This window comes from Oncorhynchus nerka, linkage group LG6 (assembly GCF_034236695.1).
Source record: "Oncorhynchus nerka isolate Pitt River linkage group LG6, Oner_Uvic_2.0, whole genome shotgun sequence".
Lineage (NCBI taxonomy): Eukaryota > Metazoa > Chordata > Actinopteri > Salmoniformes > Salmonidae > Oncorhynchus > Oncorhynchus nerka.
Window position 1 is genome coordinate 9,364,922 of NC_088401.1, and position 15,000 is coordinate 9,379,921.

Here is a 15,000-nt window from a genome sequence, read left to right on the forward strand (position 1 = left end):
TCTTTCTCTCTGTCTGTCACTCTCTCTTTGTCTCTGTCTGTTATTCTCTTCTGTCTGTCTTTCTTTTCCTGTCTGCCCTCTCCCATCCCAACACCTCTAAGGAGTTATTACTTTCTCCCTGAGCCCCTCCCCCTGCTATGCCCCTCCCATCCCTGCTATGCCCCTCCCCACCCCCTCTGTGTTCAGGGGCCTGTTCAGGAGGATGTAACATCGCAGAACATTCAGATATGGTGTAGTGTAGAAGGGATTGTCTTGCCAGATAGAATAGGGAATAGTACCAGCTCTGTAACGCCTGTTGTTGTGTTCCCCCAGCTTGAGAACCTTGGCAACTTCATCAAAGCCATCCTGGCCTATGGCATGAAGCCTAATGACATCTTTGAGGCCAACGACCTGTTTGAGAACGGCAACATGACCCAAGTCCAGAGCACATTGCTCTCCCTGGCCAGCATGGTGAGGGGGGGGTACACTTTCCTACATGTTTTCTGTGATAATACTTTTTATTTTTTCAAAACATACAAGAAGACATGTTATGGTAATTAGTGTATACTGGGACAGCTACAGTAAAGTGTTACCAAGACATTCTGATGGGGTTCCTTCTCTGCTGACAGCTACAGTAAAGTGTTACCAAGACATTCTGATGGGGTTCCTTCTCTGCTGACAGACATTCTGATGGGGTTCCTTCTCTGCTGACAGCTACAGTAAAGTGTTACCAAGACATTCTGATGGGGTTCCTTCTCTGCTGACAGCTACAGTAAAGTGTTACCAAGACATTCTGATGGGGTTCCTTCTCTGCTGACAGCTACAGTAGTGTTACCAAGACATTCTGATGGGGTTCCTTCTCTGCTGACAGCTACAGTAAAGTGTTACCAAGACATTCTGATGGGGTTCCTTCTCTGCTGACAGCTACAGTAGTGTTACCAAGACATTCTGATGGGGTTCCTTCTCTGCTGACAGCTACAGTAGTGTTACCAAGACATTCTGATGGGGTTCCTTCTCTGCTGACAGCTACAGTAAAGTGTTACCAAGACATTCTGATGGGGTTCCTTCTCTGCTGACAGCTACAGTAGTGTTACCAAGTTCTGTTTCCTTCTCTGCTGACCTAGACATTCTGATGGGGTTCCTTCTCTGCTGACAGCTACAGTAAAGTGTTACCAAGACATTCTGATGGGGTTCCTTCTCTGCTGACAGCTACAGTAAAGCCAAGACATTCTGATGGGGTTCCTTCTCTGCTGACAGCTACAGTAAAGTGTTACCAACATTCTGATGGGGTTCATTCTTCTGATGGGGTTCCTTCTCTGCTGACAGCTACAGTAAAGTGTTACCAAGACATTCTGATGGGGTTTCCTTCTCTGCTGACAGCTACAGTAGTGTTACCAAGACATTCTGATGGGGTTCCTTCTCTGCTGACAGCTACAGTAAAGTGTTACCAAGACATTCTGATGGGGTTTCCTTCTCTGCTGACAGCTACAGTAGTGTTACCAAGACATTCTGATGGGGTTCCTTCTCTGCTGACAGCTACAGTAAAGTGTTACCAAGACATTCTGATGGGGTTTCTTCTCTGCTGACAGCTACAGTAAAGTGTTACCAAGACATTCTGATGGGGTTTCCTTCTCTCCAAGAGACTTGTAAGCATCCATATATTTCTACATTCTTATCTCATTCCATAGGCAAAGACCAAAGGCATTCACACATCGTGTGACATTGGTGTAAAATACGCAGACAAACAGAAACGCCATTTTGATGACAAGAAGATCAAGGCTGGACAGTGTGTCATCGGACTGCAGGTAGGACATGCTGGGGATGATGTTGTTCTGTTACTGGATGTGATGATACAATACAATGTGTCGGTTTTGTTCATTGTTGTACCTTTCAGTATTTTGCCAGTGGAAATAATCCCGATAATAGAATGTTTTTACAGTATGTAGCTTATTTGACTGATTCTTCAAATGTAATACATGCACAATCGCTCTGTAATGGAGGTCAGATACCTGTAATGGAGGTCAGACACCTGTAATGGAGGTCAGACACCTGTAATGGAGGTCAGATACCTGTAATGGAGGTCACACACCTGTAATGGAGGTCACACACCTGTAATGGAGGTCAGACACCTGTATTGGAGGTCAGACACCTGTAATGGAGGTCAGAGGTCAGATACCTGTAATGGAGGTCAGACACCTGTAATAGGCCTATTCAGCTAATGGTTCTATGTTCCTGCGTGTTTAGATGGGGACCAACAAGTGTGCAAGCCAGGCTGGTATGACAGCGTACGGGACCAGGAGACATCTTTACGACCCAAAGACCCAGACAGACAAGCCTTACGACCAGACCACCATCAGTCTGCAGATGGGCACCAACAAAGGAGCCAGCCAGGTAAAGCCAATGATGTATTTTAACACTACCCGTATGTCTACGGGTGGAACCCACACAGTTGCTTTTACAGTGGTCCACTTCCCCTTTTGAAACCATGATGGAACCTATGTAATGGAAGGAACTACCCAGCAAGTGCCACTCTCAAATGAGTTGGGGGAATGTAACAGGGAGTTGGGGGAATGTAACCGGGAGTTGGGGGAATAAATGTAATGTAAATGTAACCGGGAGTTGGGGAATGTAACAGGGAGTTGGGGAATGTAACAGGAGTTGGGGAATGTAACAGAGAGTTGGGGGAATGTAACAGAGAGTTGGGGGAATGTAACAGAGAGTTAGGGAATGTAACAGAGAGTTAGGGAATGTAACAGGGAGTTGGGGGATGTAACAGAGAGCCGGGGATTGTAACAGGGAGTTGGGGAATGTAACAGGGAGTTGGGGAATGTAACAGGGAGTTGGGGAATGTAACAGGGAGTTGGGGGAATGTAACAGAGAGCCGGGGAATGTAACAGAGAGCCGGGGATTGTAACCGGGAGTTGGGGGAATGTAACCGGGAGTTGGGGGAATGTAACCGGGAGTTGGGGGAATGTAACCGGGAGTTGGGGGAATGTAACAGGGAGTTGGGGAATGTAACAGAGAGCCGGGGGAATGTAACAGGGAGTTGGGGAATGTAACAGGGAGTTGGGGGATGTAACAGAGAGTTGGGGAATGTAACAGGGAGTTGGGGGAATGTAACAGAGAGCCGGGGAATGTAACAGGGAGTTGGGGAATGTAACAGGGAGTTGGGGGATGTAACAGAGAGTTGGGGGAATGTAACAGGGAGTTGGGGAATGTAACAGGAGTTGGGGGAATGTAACAGGGAGTTGGGGGAATGTAACAGAGACCCGGGGAATGTAACAGGGAGTTGGGGGAATATAACAGAGAGTTGGGGGAATATAACAGAGAGTTGGGGGAATGTAACAGGGAGTTGGGGGAATGTAACAGGGAGTTGGGGGAATGTAACAGGGAGTTGGGGGAATGTAACAGGGAGTTGGGGAATGTAACCGGGAGTAACAGGGAGTTGGGGGAATGTAACAGGGAGTTCGGGAATATAACAGGGAGTTGGGGGAATGTAACCGGGAGTTGGGGGAATGTAACAGGGAGTTAGGGGAGTGTAACAGGGAGTTGGGGGAATGTAACAGGGAGTTGGGGGAATGTAACCGGGAGTTGGGGGAATGTAACAGGGAGTTAGGGGAGTGTAACAGGGAGTTGGGGGAATGTAACCGGGAGTTGGGGGAATGTAACAGGGAGTTAGGGGAGTGTAACAGGGAGTTGGGGGAATGTAACCGGGAGTTGGGGGAATATAACAGGGAGTTGGGGGAATGTAACAGGGAGTTAGGGGAGTCTAGATATACTTTGCACATCACCATAATCACATTGTTGATATACATAATACTCATAGTTGTCTTGAAGTAGACCATCCACGTCAATATTCCTGCCTTATAACTGTTTCCTTGGAAATCTCCTAAATGTGTCCCTGTCCTCGCCTCTTCTCCGCTCCTCTCCTAGGCCGGTATGTCCTGCCCGGGAACGCGTCGTGACATCTTCGACAATAAGCAGGTGCAGCAAGTGGACAACTCCACCATATCCTTGCAGATGGGCACCAACAAGGCAGCGTCCCAGAAGGGCATGAGCGCATATGGCCTAGGACGCCAGGTGTACGACCCCAAGTACTGCGGCTCGCCCACCGAGCCTGTCATTCATGCCGACGGGAGCCTGGGCACCAACTGCTCAGAGATCAGCGACAGTGACTATCAGGCTGAGGAGTTCCTCCACGAGGGAGAGGGGGAGGAGTACCCAGTGGCTTATCATGAAGAGGACGACTACAGCGACGTGGCCCACTACAACGAGGTCGACCAGGGCATCGACTATTAGGGCTGTCCCCTCAGGGCCACTAGCCTGGTCCCAGATCTGTCTGTGCTGCCAGGCTAATCCGGCTCCACCATAACAGCCGCTAGACGGAACAGTTAAACAGTGTATTTTATCCACGACAAACAGATCCAGTCTTTTTCCTCGGTAGCCTTCTTTTTATTGTTGTTTTTAAATTGAAGCATAAGAGAGGAAATGTTGCCTTGAGTTCATTACTTGTTCACCTCCTCCCAACTCTTCTTCCATTATGAGCAGCAGGTTTCAGTCAGTTAAAGTATGTAATGTCCTGAGATCCAGTGTTTGGGATGTGTGATATTAGGATTGAGAACATTCCTTCTAAATCGACTGTTACATTATGAGGTATGGGACATTGTGGACGTAAATGTTGTATCATCTGCAGCCATTTCATGTTTTTTATCCCCAGACTGCTTTACTCATCCCTTTAAAGGAATTCACACAATTAAAATTAAAAGGTTCACCAGCTGCTTTTATCCTTTTTAAATGTTTATCCATCTCCTAGCCAACCTAAAAGGACCAATATTACTTTCTTTATTTTATTGATACAAATCAAAGTGAGTGGAAAATGTTGAGGACATTTTAATCTATTTCATTTTAGCAGGTTTCAATCTCAACCAAATGGACCATTTTAGCTTTTTCCTGAAATCCTGAAGTGAAGTGCGTTCTAATGGCTTTTTCATGAGACCAGATGACCGAACCAGAATGTTCTGCTTGTATTGCATACAGTATGGCTAATCTTAATCACACCATGTTATTTAACCAGGTAAATAGCCTTGAGGTTAGAAACCTATTTTTTTTCCCCGATCGTGACCTGGCAAGAAATCAGCAGGAAGTAGTCAGTGTGTACAGGAAGTAGTCAGTGTGTACAGGAAGTAGTCAGTGTGTACAGGAAGTAGTAAGTGTGTACAGGAAGTAGTCAGTGTGTACAGGAAGTAGTCAGTATGTACAGGAAGTAGTCAGTGTGTACAGGAAGTAGTCGGTATGTACAGGAAGTAGTCAGTGTGTACAGGAAGTAGTCAGTGTGTACAGGAAGTAGTCAGTGTGTACAGGAAGTAGTCAGTGTGTACAGGAAGTAGTCAGTGTGTACACACAACACAATACATTAAACACTATTAGAATGGTCAATTACATTCCCTTTTCTATCAGAGCGTTAAACTCAGGCAGCGGCACCATCTCCTCCTGTTTTAAAGTATTTTGTAGTTTGTTCAAAAATCCAAGAAATGTTGTAAGAGAAGGATTGTTTCCCCCATTTCTGTCCTTTCCCTAGGAACTGACTGTGAGTGGAGACTGTAGGACTGTGATGGTGCTAGTCAGGAGAAAATACATGTAAGGAGTATTACAAGCACTGCCTTGTACACAAATATGTACCAATGCCTTCTGGTAGGAAGTGAGGGCCACTTCACCATGTTATATAGTTGACAGTGATGGTTGAGTGGTATTGCATTAGTTTATGGATTATGAATCCAACACAGATAAAAAAATGGCCCTCGCACAATATCTTTCCTAACTGACATAGAAAAACAAGATTTGTTCCTGAAAAATACAAATCTAATTTCAGCTTCAGTTTCTTTGTCAAAATGTTCAATGTGCTGTTTGAAATGCAGCTGTTCATCTAAATGCATGCCTAGGTACTTATAAGAAGAGATACCCTTCTGATCAATTGGCCATTTAAAGTTCAAATCTGCAAATGACTCCATTTGTCTGCTTTGAGGTTAGACAAAACGACGAGTCTTTCTGGCATTAAGCACAGTTTCAGGTGGAAGAGTTGTTTCAGAACGGCATCCAAAGCCAGTTGCAAATCCTGGAAAGCATTCTCAATTTTAGAGGCACAATTGTGTCATACAGTTAACATGTTCACCAACATAATTAATATACGTTGTGAAAAGGACCGGCCCTAACATCGACCCTTGAGGGACACCTTTCCTGAGCTGTCGAAACTCTGACTTCATGCCCCCATGAGCCACACACCGGGTTCTGTCAGAGAGGTAGTTTTGGAACCAACACTCCAGCACCAAAACCAGCAGGGCTCATGTTCTTATTACCCCCTTCATTCCTACTCTATTTATCACCATGTCTAATTATAAACCAGGGCTGTGTTTGAAAAGGCAACCTATTCTCTATAATATAGTGCCTTACTTTTGAGGGGGTTTTGGAAAGCAGCTCTCTGTCTGAATTGATGTCCCACAGTTTTCTGTAGACCACTATGTAACCACTGTCAGTCTCAGAAGCAGAACAAGTCAGCAAAAGAAAGTCACAGGCTTTGTCTGAAAAGGCATCCTATTCACTGTGCACTAGGGCCCATAGTGCACTAGTCAACAGTAGTGCACTGGTCAACAGTAGTGCACTAGTCAACAGTAGTGCACTGGTCAACAGTAGTGCACTAGTCAACAGTAGTGCACTGGTCAACAGTAGTGCACTAGTCAACAGTAGGTAACGTTGGGGTAGCAGGTAACGTTGGGGTAGCAGGTAACGTTGGGGCAGCTGGTAATGTTGGGGCAGCTGGTAATGTTGGGGTAGCAGGTAACGTTGGGGCAGCAGGTAATGTTGGGGCAGCTGGTAATGTTGGGGCAGCAGGTAATGTTGGGGCAGCAGGTAACGTTGGGGCAGCAGGTAATGTTGGGGCGGCGGGTAATGTTGGGGCGGCGGGTAACGTGGGGTGGCGGGTAACGTTGGGGCGGCGGGTAACGTTGGGGCAGCTGGTAACGTTGGGGCAGCTGGTAACGTTGGGGTAGCTGGTAATGTTGGGGCAGCTGGTAACGTTGGGGCAGCAGGTAACGTTGGGGTAGCAGGTAACGTTGGGGTAGCAGGTAACGTTGGGGCAGCTGGTAATGTTGGGGCAGCTGGTAATGTTGGGGCAGCTGGTAATGTTGGGGTAGCAGGTAACGTTGGGGCAGCAGGTAACGTTGGGGTAGCAGGTAACGTTGGGGTAGCAGGTAACGTTGGGGCAGCTGGTAATGTTGGGGCAGCTGGTAACGTTGGGGCAGCTGGTAATGTTGGGGCAGCGGGTAATGTTGGGGCAGCAGGTAACGTTGGGGCAGCAGGTAACGTTGGGGCAGCAGGTAATTTTGGGGCAGCAGGTAACGTTGGGGCAGCAGGTAATGTTGGGACAGCAGGTAACGTTGGGGCAGCAGGTAACGTTGGGGCAGCAGGTAATGTTGGGGCAGCAGGTAACGTTGGGGCAGCAGGTAATGTTGGGGCAGCTGGTAACGTTGGGGCAGCTGGTAACGTTGGGGTAGCTGGTAATGTTGGGGCAGCTGGTAACGTTGGGGCAGCAGGTAACGTTGGGGTAGCAGGTAATGTTGGGACAGCAGGGTAATGTTGGGGCAGCAGGTAGCCTAGTGGTTAGAGTCTTGGGCCAGTGACAATTGTGTCATACAGTTAACATGTTCACCAACATAATTAATATACGTTGTGAAAAGGACCGGCCCTAACATCGACCCTTGAGGGACACCTTTCCTGAGCTGTCGAAACTCTGACTTCATGCCCCCATGAGCCACACACCGGGTTCTGTCAGAGAGGTAGTTTTGGAACCAACACTCCAGCACCAAAACCAGCAGGGCTCATGTTCTTATTACCCCCTTCATTCCTACTCTATTTATCACCATGTCTAATTATAAACCAGGGCTGTGTTTGAAAAGGCAACCTATTCTCTATAATATAGTGCCTTACTTTTGAGGGGGTTTTGGAAAGCAGCTCTCTGTCTGAATTGATGTCCCACAGTTTTCTGTAGACCACTATGTAACCACTGTCAGTCTCAGAAGCAGAACAAGTCAGCAAAAGAAAGTCACAGGCTTTGTCTGAAAAGGCATCCTATTCACTGTGCACTAGGGCCCATAGTGCACTAGTCAACAGTAGTGCACTGGTCAACAGTAGTGCACTAGGGCCCATAGTGCACTAGTCAACAGTAGTGCACTGGTCAACAGTAGTGCACTAGTCAACAGTAGGTAACGTTGGGGTAGCAGGTAACGTTGGGGTAGCAGGTAACGTTGGGGCAGCAGGTAATGTTGGGGCAGCAGGTAATGTTGGGGCAGCAGGTAACGTTGGGGCAGCGGGTAATGTTGGGGCAGCGGGTAATGTTGGGGCAGCGTGTAACGTTTTGGCAGCGGGTAACGTTGGGGCAGCGGGTAACGTTGGGGCAGCGGGTAACGTTGGGGCAGCTGGTAACGTTGGGGCAGCTGGTAACGTTGGGGTAGCTGGTAATGTTGGGGCAGCTGGTAACGTTGGGGCAGCAGGTAACGTTGGGGTAGCAGGTAATGTTGGGACAGCAGGGTAATGTTGGGGCAGCAGGTAGCCTAGTGGTTAGAGTCTTGGGCCAGTGACCGAAAGGTTGCCAGATCAAATCCCCAAACTGACAAGGTAAAAATCTGTTGTTCTGCCCCTGAAAAAGGCAGAGGTGCTTTGAGTCACGGCACAAGGAGCAGCTAGCTGTTGGCCTACTGTTCCCTGGGAGGCCGTCATTGTAAATACGAATTTGTTCTTAACTGACTTGCCTAGTTAAATAAAAGTTAAATACAATAATACAAATGAAATGTGATAGAGCCAGTCTGGGATCTAATGACACCTGATGGATGGCTGGTTTCCTCCAATGACAATAGAAAGGGAGACTGAGCCTTTCCCAGCCTCCCTCTGAGGTCTGGACTTTATTAGCAGAGAGCTCAAGCTAGCTGCTCCTCGTGCCGTGACTCAAAGCACCTCTCCTGGGAATGGGGGAGATGAGGAATGGGGGTGGGTGAAGGAGAATATATTTCAGGCTCGTGGGAGAGACACATGGAGTGTGTGTGTGTGGGGGGGACCATTTCCTGCAGCTGACGGGCTGCTACTCATCATGAGATCTGCTGGGGAGGCCAATGCCCTGATCCCAGATCCATCCCCTGCTGGGGAGGCCAATGCCCTGATCCCAGACCAGATCCATCTCCTGCTGGGGAGGCCAATGCCCTGATCCCAGACCAGATCCAGTGGAAGGCTGTTAACAATGCACATACTAAAAGGCTGCAGGATATTAGGGTCATGGGTCACATCCAAGACACAGTACATCCTGCTAAAGATGCAATGTCCAGCGTCTGGCTTGAAGGACCAAAGCATGTCATCACCTTCTACATAGGATGCTGTACTAAAGTTCTCCCACAGCCTCTGGTGAAGGAGTATAGCGTCTGTTATGCCTCTCACTAGCCTAGCGTGCTAACCATTAGCCCTGTGTGTGAAACCATGTGTATGTGACCAATGCCATTTGATTTGATTTGAAACCCAAGTTGTGTCTTCATTTAGGAAGAGAGGTCTGTGGCTGGTGCTGATATAAGCCAGCTGGGAGGTGTATGAGAGTCATTCAGTCATACAGCCATTATCTGTAAATGACTTGTTTCTCAGTCCAGTAGTTAGAGCTCATTTCCTTGCATGTTGACATTGGGTGAGACAAGGCAAATGTTCACCACTGGGGGAACCGAAAAGGAATATGGTTTCTGTACGGCCCAACCCCCACTGGTTTCTGTACGGCCCAACCCCCACTGGTTTCTGTACGGCCCAACCACCACTGGTTTCTGTACGACCCAACCCCCACTGGTTTCTGTACGTCCCAAACCCCACTGGTTTCTTTACAGCCCAACCACCACTGGTTTCTGTACGGCCCAACCACCTCTGGTTTCTGTACGGCCCAACCCCCACTGGTTTCTGTACGGCCCAACCCCCACTGGTTTCTGTACGGCCCAACCCCACTGGTTTCTGTACGGCCCAACCACCACTGGTTTCTGTACGACCCAACCCCCACTGGTTTCTGTACGGCCCAACCCCCACTGGTTTCTGTACGGCCCAACCCCCACTGGTTTCTGTACGGCCCAACCCCCACTGGTTTCTGTACGACCCAACCACCACTGGTTTCTGTACGGCCCAACCCCCCACTGGTTTTCTGTGGTTTCTGGCCCAACCACCACTGGTTTCTGTACGGCCCAACCCCCACTGGTTTCTGTACGGCCCAACCACCACTGGTTTCTGTACGGCCCAACCACCACTGGTTTCTGTACGGCCCAACCACCACTGGTTTCTGTACGGCCCAACCACCACTGGTTTCTGTACGGCCCAACCACCACTGGTTTCTGTACGGCCCAACCACCACTGGTTTCTGTACGGCCCAACCACCACACTATGAGTTAAAATATATTTTGATTTGTTTAACACTTTTTTGGTTACTACATGATTCCATATGTATTTCATAGTTTTGATGTCTTCACTATTATTCTACAATGTAAAAAATAAAGGCAAACCCTTGAATGAGTAGGTGTGTCCAAACCTTTGACTGGTACTGTATATAAAACTCAACAGTTGTCACGGGAAACTAGGTGCGTGAGGAAGAATCAGGCGCAGAGAGCTAATAGTTCCACAGGAAGAAGTGCACTTTAATATCGCACCGAAAACAATGGCCACAACACAGGGCGCGGAAAATGTGGACCAACCCAAACACACAGGGTACCAGGTCCGGAGCACGAACACCAAACATCATACACACGTAACATATGAGTAACCCAGCACAAAACAAGGCCGGGTAGCCTAGCTAAAAATAAAGAAGCCCATCAAGCAAACACAAAAGACAGAGGTGCAAGTAATAAGACAAAACAAACAGAAAAGGAAAAAGGGATTGGTGGCGGCTAGTAGGCCGGTGACTACTCCCGAACAGGCAGGAGAGCCAACTTCGGTGGAAGTCGTGACAACAGTAGGTCTAGCCTGTAAAGAGTACCAGACCATTTCAGTCACGATCCGATCTAACCACACAAACCAGTGTAAGGTGTTTTTCACACTTGGTCCCTTTCAGACAGTTTTTGTGAACTCAATGCGGGTCCGCTTGTTTTTGGAAAAACCTGCAGTAAAGTACTGGAACACTGTTTCACCATATCCCCTCACATTGGTAATGAGGTGTAGGTTTTCAGAACAAAAATGTAGGCTGTTTTTGGATATTGATCAGCAATCGTCAAGGATTGTTCCAACATATTTGTTGAGTTTTTAGTTTAGATCATTTTCTATATGAATTAAATGAATGAATGAATTATCTTTTTTTTTTTATTTTTGTCAAATCGCCAATTGGCAACCCATCCCTTCTGGGGTTCATTGACACGTAAACAAACATAACAATAATTCACTGTGATAATTAAATCATAATTCTTCTTCCGGTGTTCTCTGCATTGTACATCGCCCAAGGAGTGAAAAACTAATCATCCTCCACCCATTTTGTTTTCATATTGCATCAACAGTTGTTTTTTAATCATATCTATGTCTCCCTTACTTTGGTTTTCATACAGATGTTCACAGTCAGACTGTTGAAAAAGGTATTTCAGTTGCCCAGTCTCCCCCTGTGGACAGATCCCATTGGAAAACGTTACTAGCTATTCTGGTAGTTGTCATATCCAACAGTCTATTCCATAGTCTCACCATACAGGCCTTCCATCTCACCTCACAGGGTTCCCAGACCATCCAACATTCTATTCCATAGTCTCACCATACAGGCCTTCCATCTCACCTCACAGGGTTCCCAGCCCATCCAACAGCCTATTCCATAGTCTCACCATACAGGCCTTCCATCTCACCTCACAGGGTGCCCAGCCCATCCAACAGTCTATTCCATAGTCTCACCATACAGGCCTTCCATCTCACCTCACAGGGTGCCCAGCCCATCCAACAGTCTATTCCATAGTCTCACCATACAGGCCTTCCATCTCCCTTCACAGGGTGCCCAGCCCATCCAACAGTCTATTCCATAGTCTCACCATACAGGCCTTCCATCTCACCTCACAGGGTTCCCAGCCCGTCCAACATTCTATTCCATAGTCTCACCATACAGGCCTTCCATCTCACCTCACAGGGTTCCCAGCCCGTCCAACAGCCTATTCCATAGTCTCACCATACAGGCCTTCCATCTCACCTCACAGGGTTCCCAGCCCGTCCAACAGTCTATTCCATAGTCTCACCATACAGGCCTTCCATCTCACCTCACAGGGTTCCCAGCCCGTCCAACAGCCTATTCCATAGTCTCACCATACATGCCTTCCATCTCACCTCACAGGGTTCCCAGCCCATCCAACAGTCTATTCCATAGTCTCACCATACAGGCCTTCCATCTCACCTCACAGGGTTCCCAGCCCATCCAACAGTCTATTCCATAGTCTCACCATACATGCCTTCCATCTCACCTCACAGGGTTCCCAGCCCGTCCAACAGCCTATTCCATAGTCTCACCATACAGGCCTTCCATCTCACCTCACAGGGTTCCCAGCCCGTCCAACAGTCTATTCCATAGTCTCACCATACAGGCCTTCCATCTCACCTCACAGGGTTCCCAGCCCGTCCAACATTCTATTCCATAGTCTCACCATACAGGCCTTCCATCTCCCCTCACAGGGTTCCCAGCCCGTGTCCCCTGTTACTGCAAGTAGAGGTGCAAACTGGTGGACACCTTAAAAAGTAACCTAATGCTCTGTTATGGACATGTTCGTTTTAAAATATCTCTTAGCACCCCACACTCACACCTCTTAGCACGCCACACTCACACCTCTTAGCACCCCACACTCCTGCTGAATAGTCCAGAACAGGACACACGCATGTCTGACACAGTTTAGAATACGTAGCATAACCAATATCTTATTGTATATATTATATATGTTTGTTTTTCCTATAACTCCCCCAGGAGCTCTACTTCCTGAGTCGGCCAGGGCAGATGTTCCGTATAGAAAAGGTCATATGTTCATCAATAAAAGGACACAAATGTTTATAATTGCTTGTAAACTCAAGAATGTCTTCACCAAAACAAAACTGAAAAACACTTATCTTAGTACCTGGTTTTCTAAAATACATTATCTGTGTTTTAGTCTGGTTGAACATGAGTCTCCATCTTTAACACCAAGACATTATCTGTGTTTCAGTCTGGTTGAACATGAGTCTCCATCTTTACCACCAAGACATTATCTGTGTTTTAGTCTGGTTGAACATGAGTCTCTTTAACACCAAGACATTATCTGTGTTTCAGTCTGGTTGAACACGAGTCTCCATCTTTACCACCAAGACATTATCTGTGTTTCTGTCTGGTTGAACACGAGTCTCTTTAACACCAAGACATTATCTGTGTTTCAGTCTGGTTGAACATGAGTCTCCATCTTTACCACCAAGACATTATCTGTGTTTTAGTCTGGTTGATCATGAGTCTCCATCTTTACCACCAAGACATTATCTGTGTTTTAGTCTGGTTGAACATGAGTCTCTTTACCACCAAGACATTATCTGTGTTTTAGTCTGGTTGAACATGAGTCTCTTTTACACCAAGACATTATCTGTGTTTTAGTCTGGTTGAACATGAATCTCTTTTACACCAAGACATTATCTGTGTTTTAGTCTGGTTGAACATGAATCTCTTTTACACCAAGACATTATCTGTGTTTTAGTCTGGTTGAACACGAGTCTCTTTAACACCAAGACATTATCTGTGTTTTAGTCTGGTTGAACACGAGTCTCTTTTACACCAAGACATTATCTGTGTTTCTGTCTGGTTGATCATGAGTCTCCATCTTTACCACCAAGACATTATCTGTGTTTTAGTCTGGTTGAACATGAGTCTCCATCTTTAACACCAAGACATTATCTGTGTTTCTGTCTGGTTGAACATGAGTCTCTTTAACACCAAGACATTATCTGTGTTTTAGTCTGGTTGATCATGAGTCTCTTTTACACCAAGACATTATCTGTGTTTTAGTCTGGTTGATCATGAGTCTCTTTTACACCAAGACATTATCTGTGTTTTAGTCTGGTTGAACATGAGTCTCCATCTTTTACACCAAGACATTATCTGTGTTTTAGTCTGGTTGAACATGAGTCTCCATCTTTAACACCAAGACATTATCTGTGTTTCTGTCTGGTTGAACATGAGTCTCTTTTACACCAAGACATTATCTGTGTTTTAGTCTGGTTGATCATGAGTCTCCATCTTTACCACAAACTGACTGCACATAATAACATGTTCTGCAGGTCTTGTTCAGTTTCTGCCATATAAATAACATCATATGTAATAAATAAGCTAGAAGAGCTTCAGAAGATGTTTATTCGATTGTTTGAATATTGTAAGAAGACCAAAACATATTTGGTGAGAAAGCAATTCTAGCTCTTAAAGGGGCAGTAGCCTACATTAGGTGTCACGTTCTGAACTTAGTTCCTTTGTTTTGTCTTTTGTTTTAGTTTGGTCAGGGTGTGAGTTGGAGTGGGCAGTCTATGTTTGTTTTTCTATGTTGGTTTTTGAGTTTGGCCTGGTATGGTTCTCAATCAGAGGCAGGTGTCGTTAGTTGTCTCTGATTGAGAAACATACTTAGGTAGCCTTTTTTCCACCTGTGTTTGGTGGGTGTTTATTTTCTGTTTTGTGTGTCACACGCTGCACCTTGGTCCTCACCTTCTTCCATCGACGACGGCCGTTACATTAGGTGTAACCTTTACAGCATTGTTTAATCTGCGGTTATTCTTCTGCTATTTATTCTATTAGTAATAATATTTACATGTTAATAGTATCGTATGATTACAATTATAATGTCTCATCGTTTAAGTAAAATTAAATTATTAGCTTCCAAAATGTAAGTTAACTCAGCAACAACAACAAAAAAGTCCCTTTTTCAGGACCCTGTCTTTCAAAGATAATTTGTAAAAATTAAAAATAACTTCACAGATCTTCATTGTAAAGGGTTTAAACACTGT

General features: G+C 46.2%; 1 protein-coding gene across 1 annotated transcript in view; it reads left to right on the plus strand.

Moving 5' to 3' along the window:
• Positions 1 to 4,755, plus strand: part of LOC115126636 (calponin-3-like) — a 35,353-nt gene extending 30,598 nt beyond the window's left edge. The window contains exons 4-7 of the mRNA XM_065019250.1: positions 313 to 450; positions 1,668 to 1,784; positions 2,224 to 2,370; positions 3,913 to 4,755. Of these exons, the coding sequence (XP_064875322.1) occupies positions 313 to 450; positions 1,668 to 1,784; positions 2,224 to 2,370; positions 3,913 to 4,278 (768 nt within the window). The 3' untranslated portion in view covers positions 4,279 to 4,755. The remainder of the gene's footprint in view (positions 1 to 312; positions 451 to 1,667; positions 1,785 to 2,223; positions 2,371 to 3,912) is intronic.
• Positions 4,756 to 15,000: the final 10,245 nt, after the last annotated feature.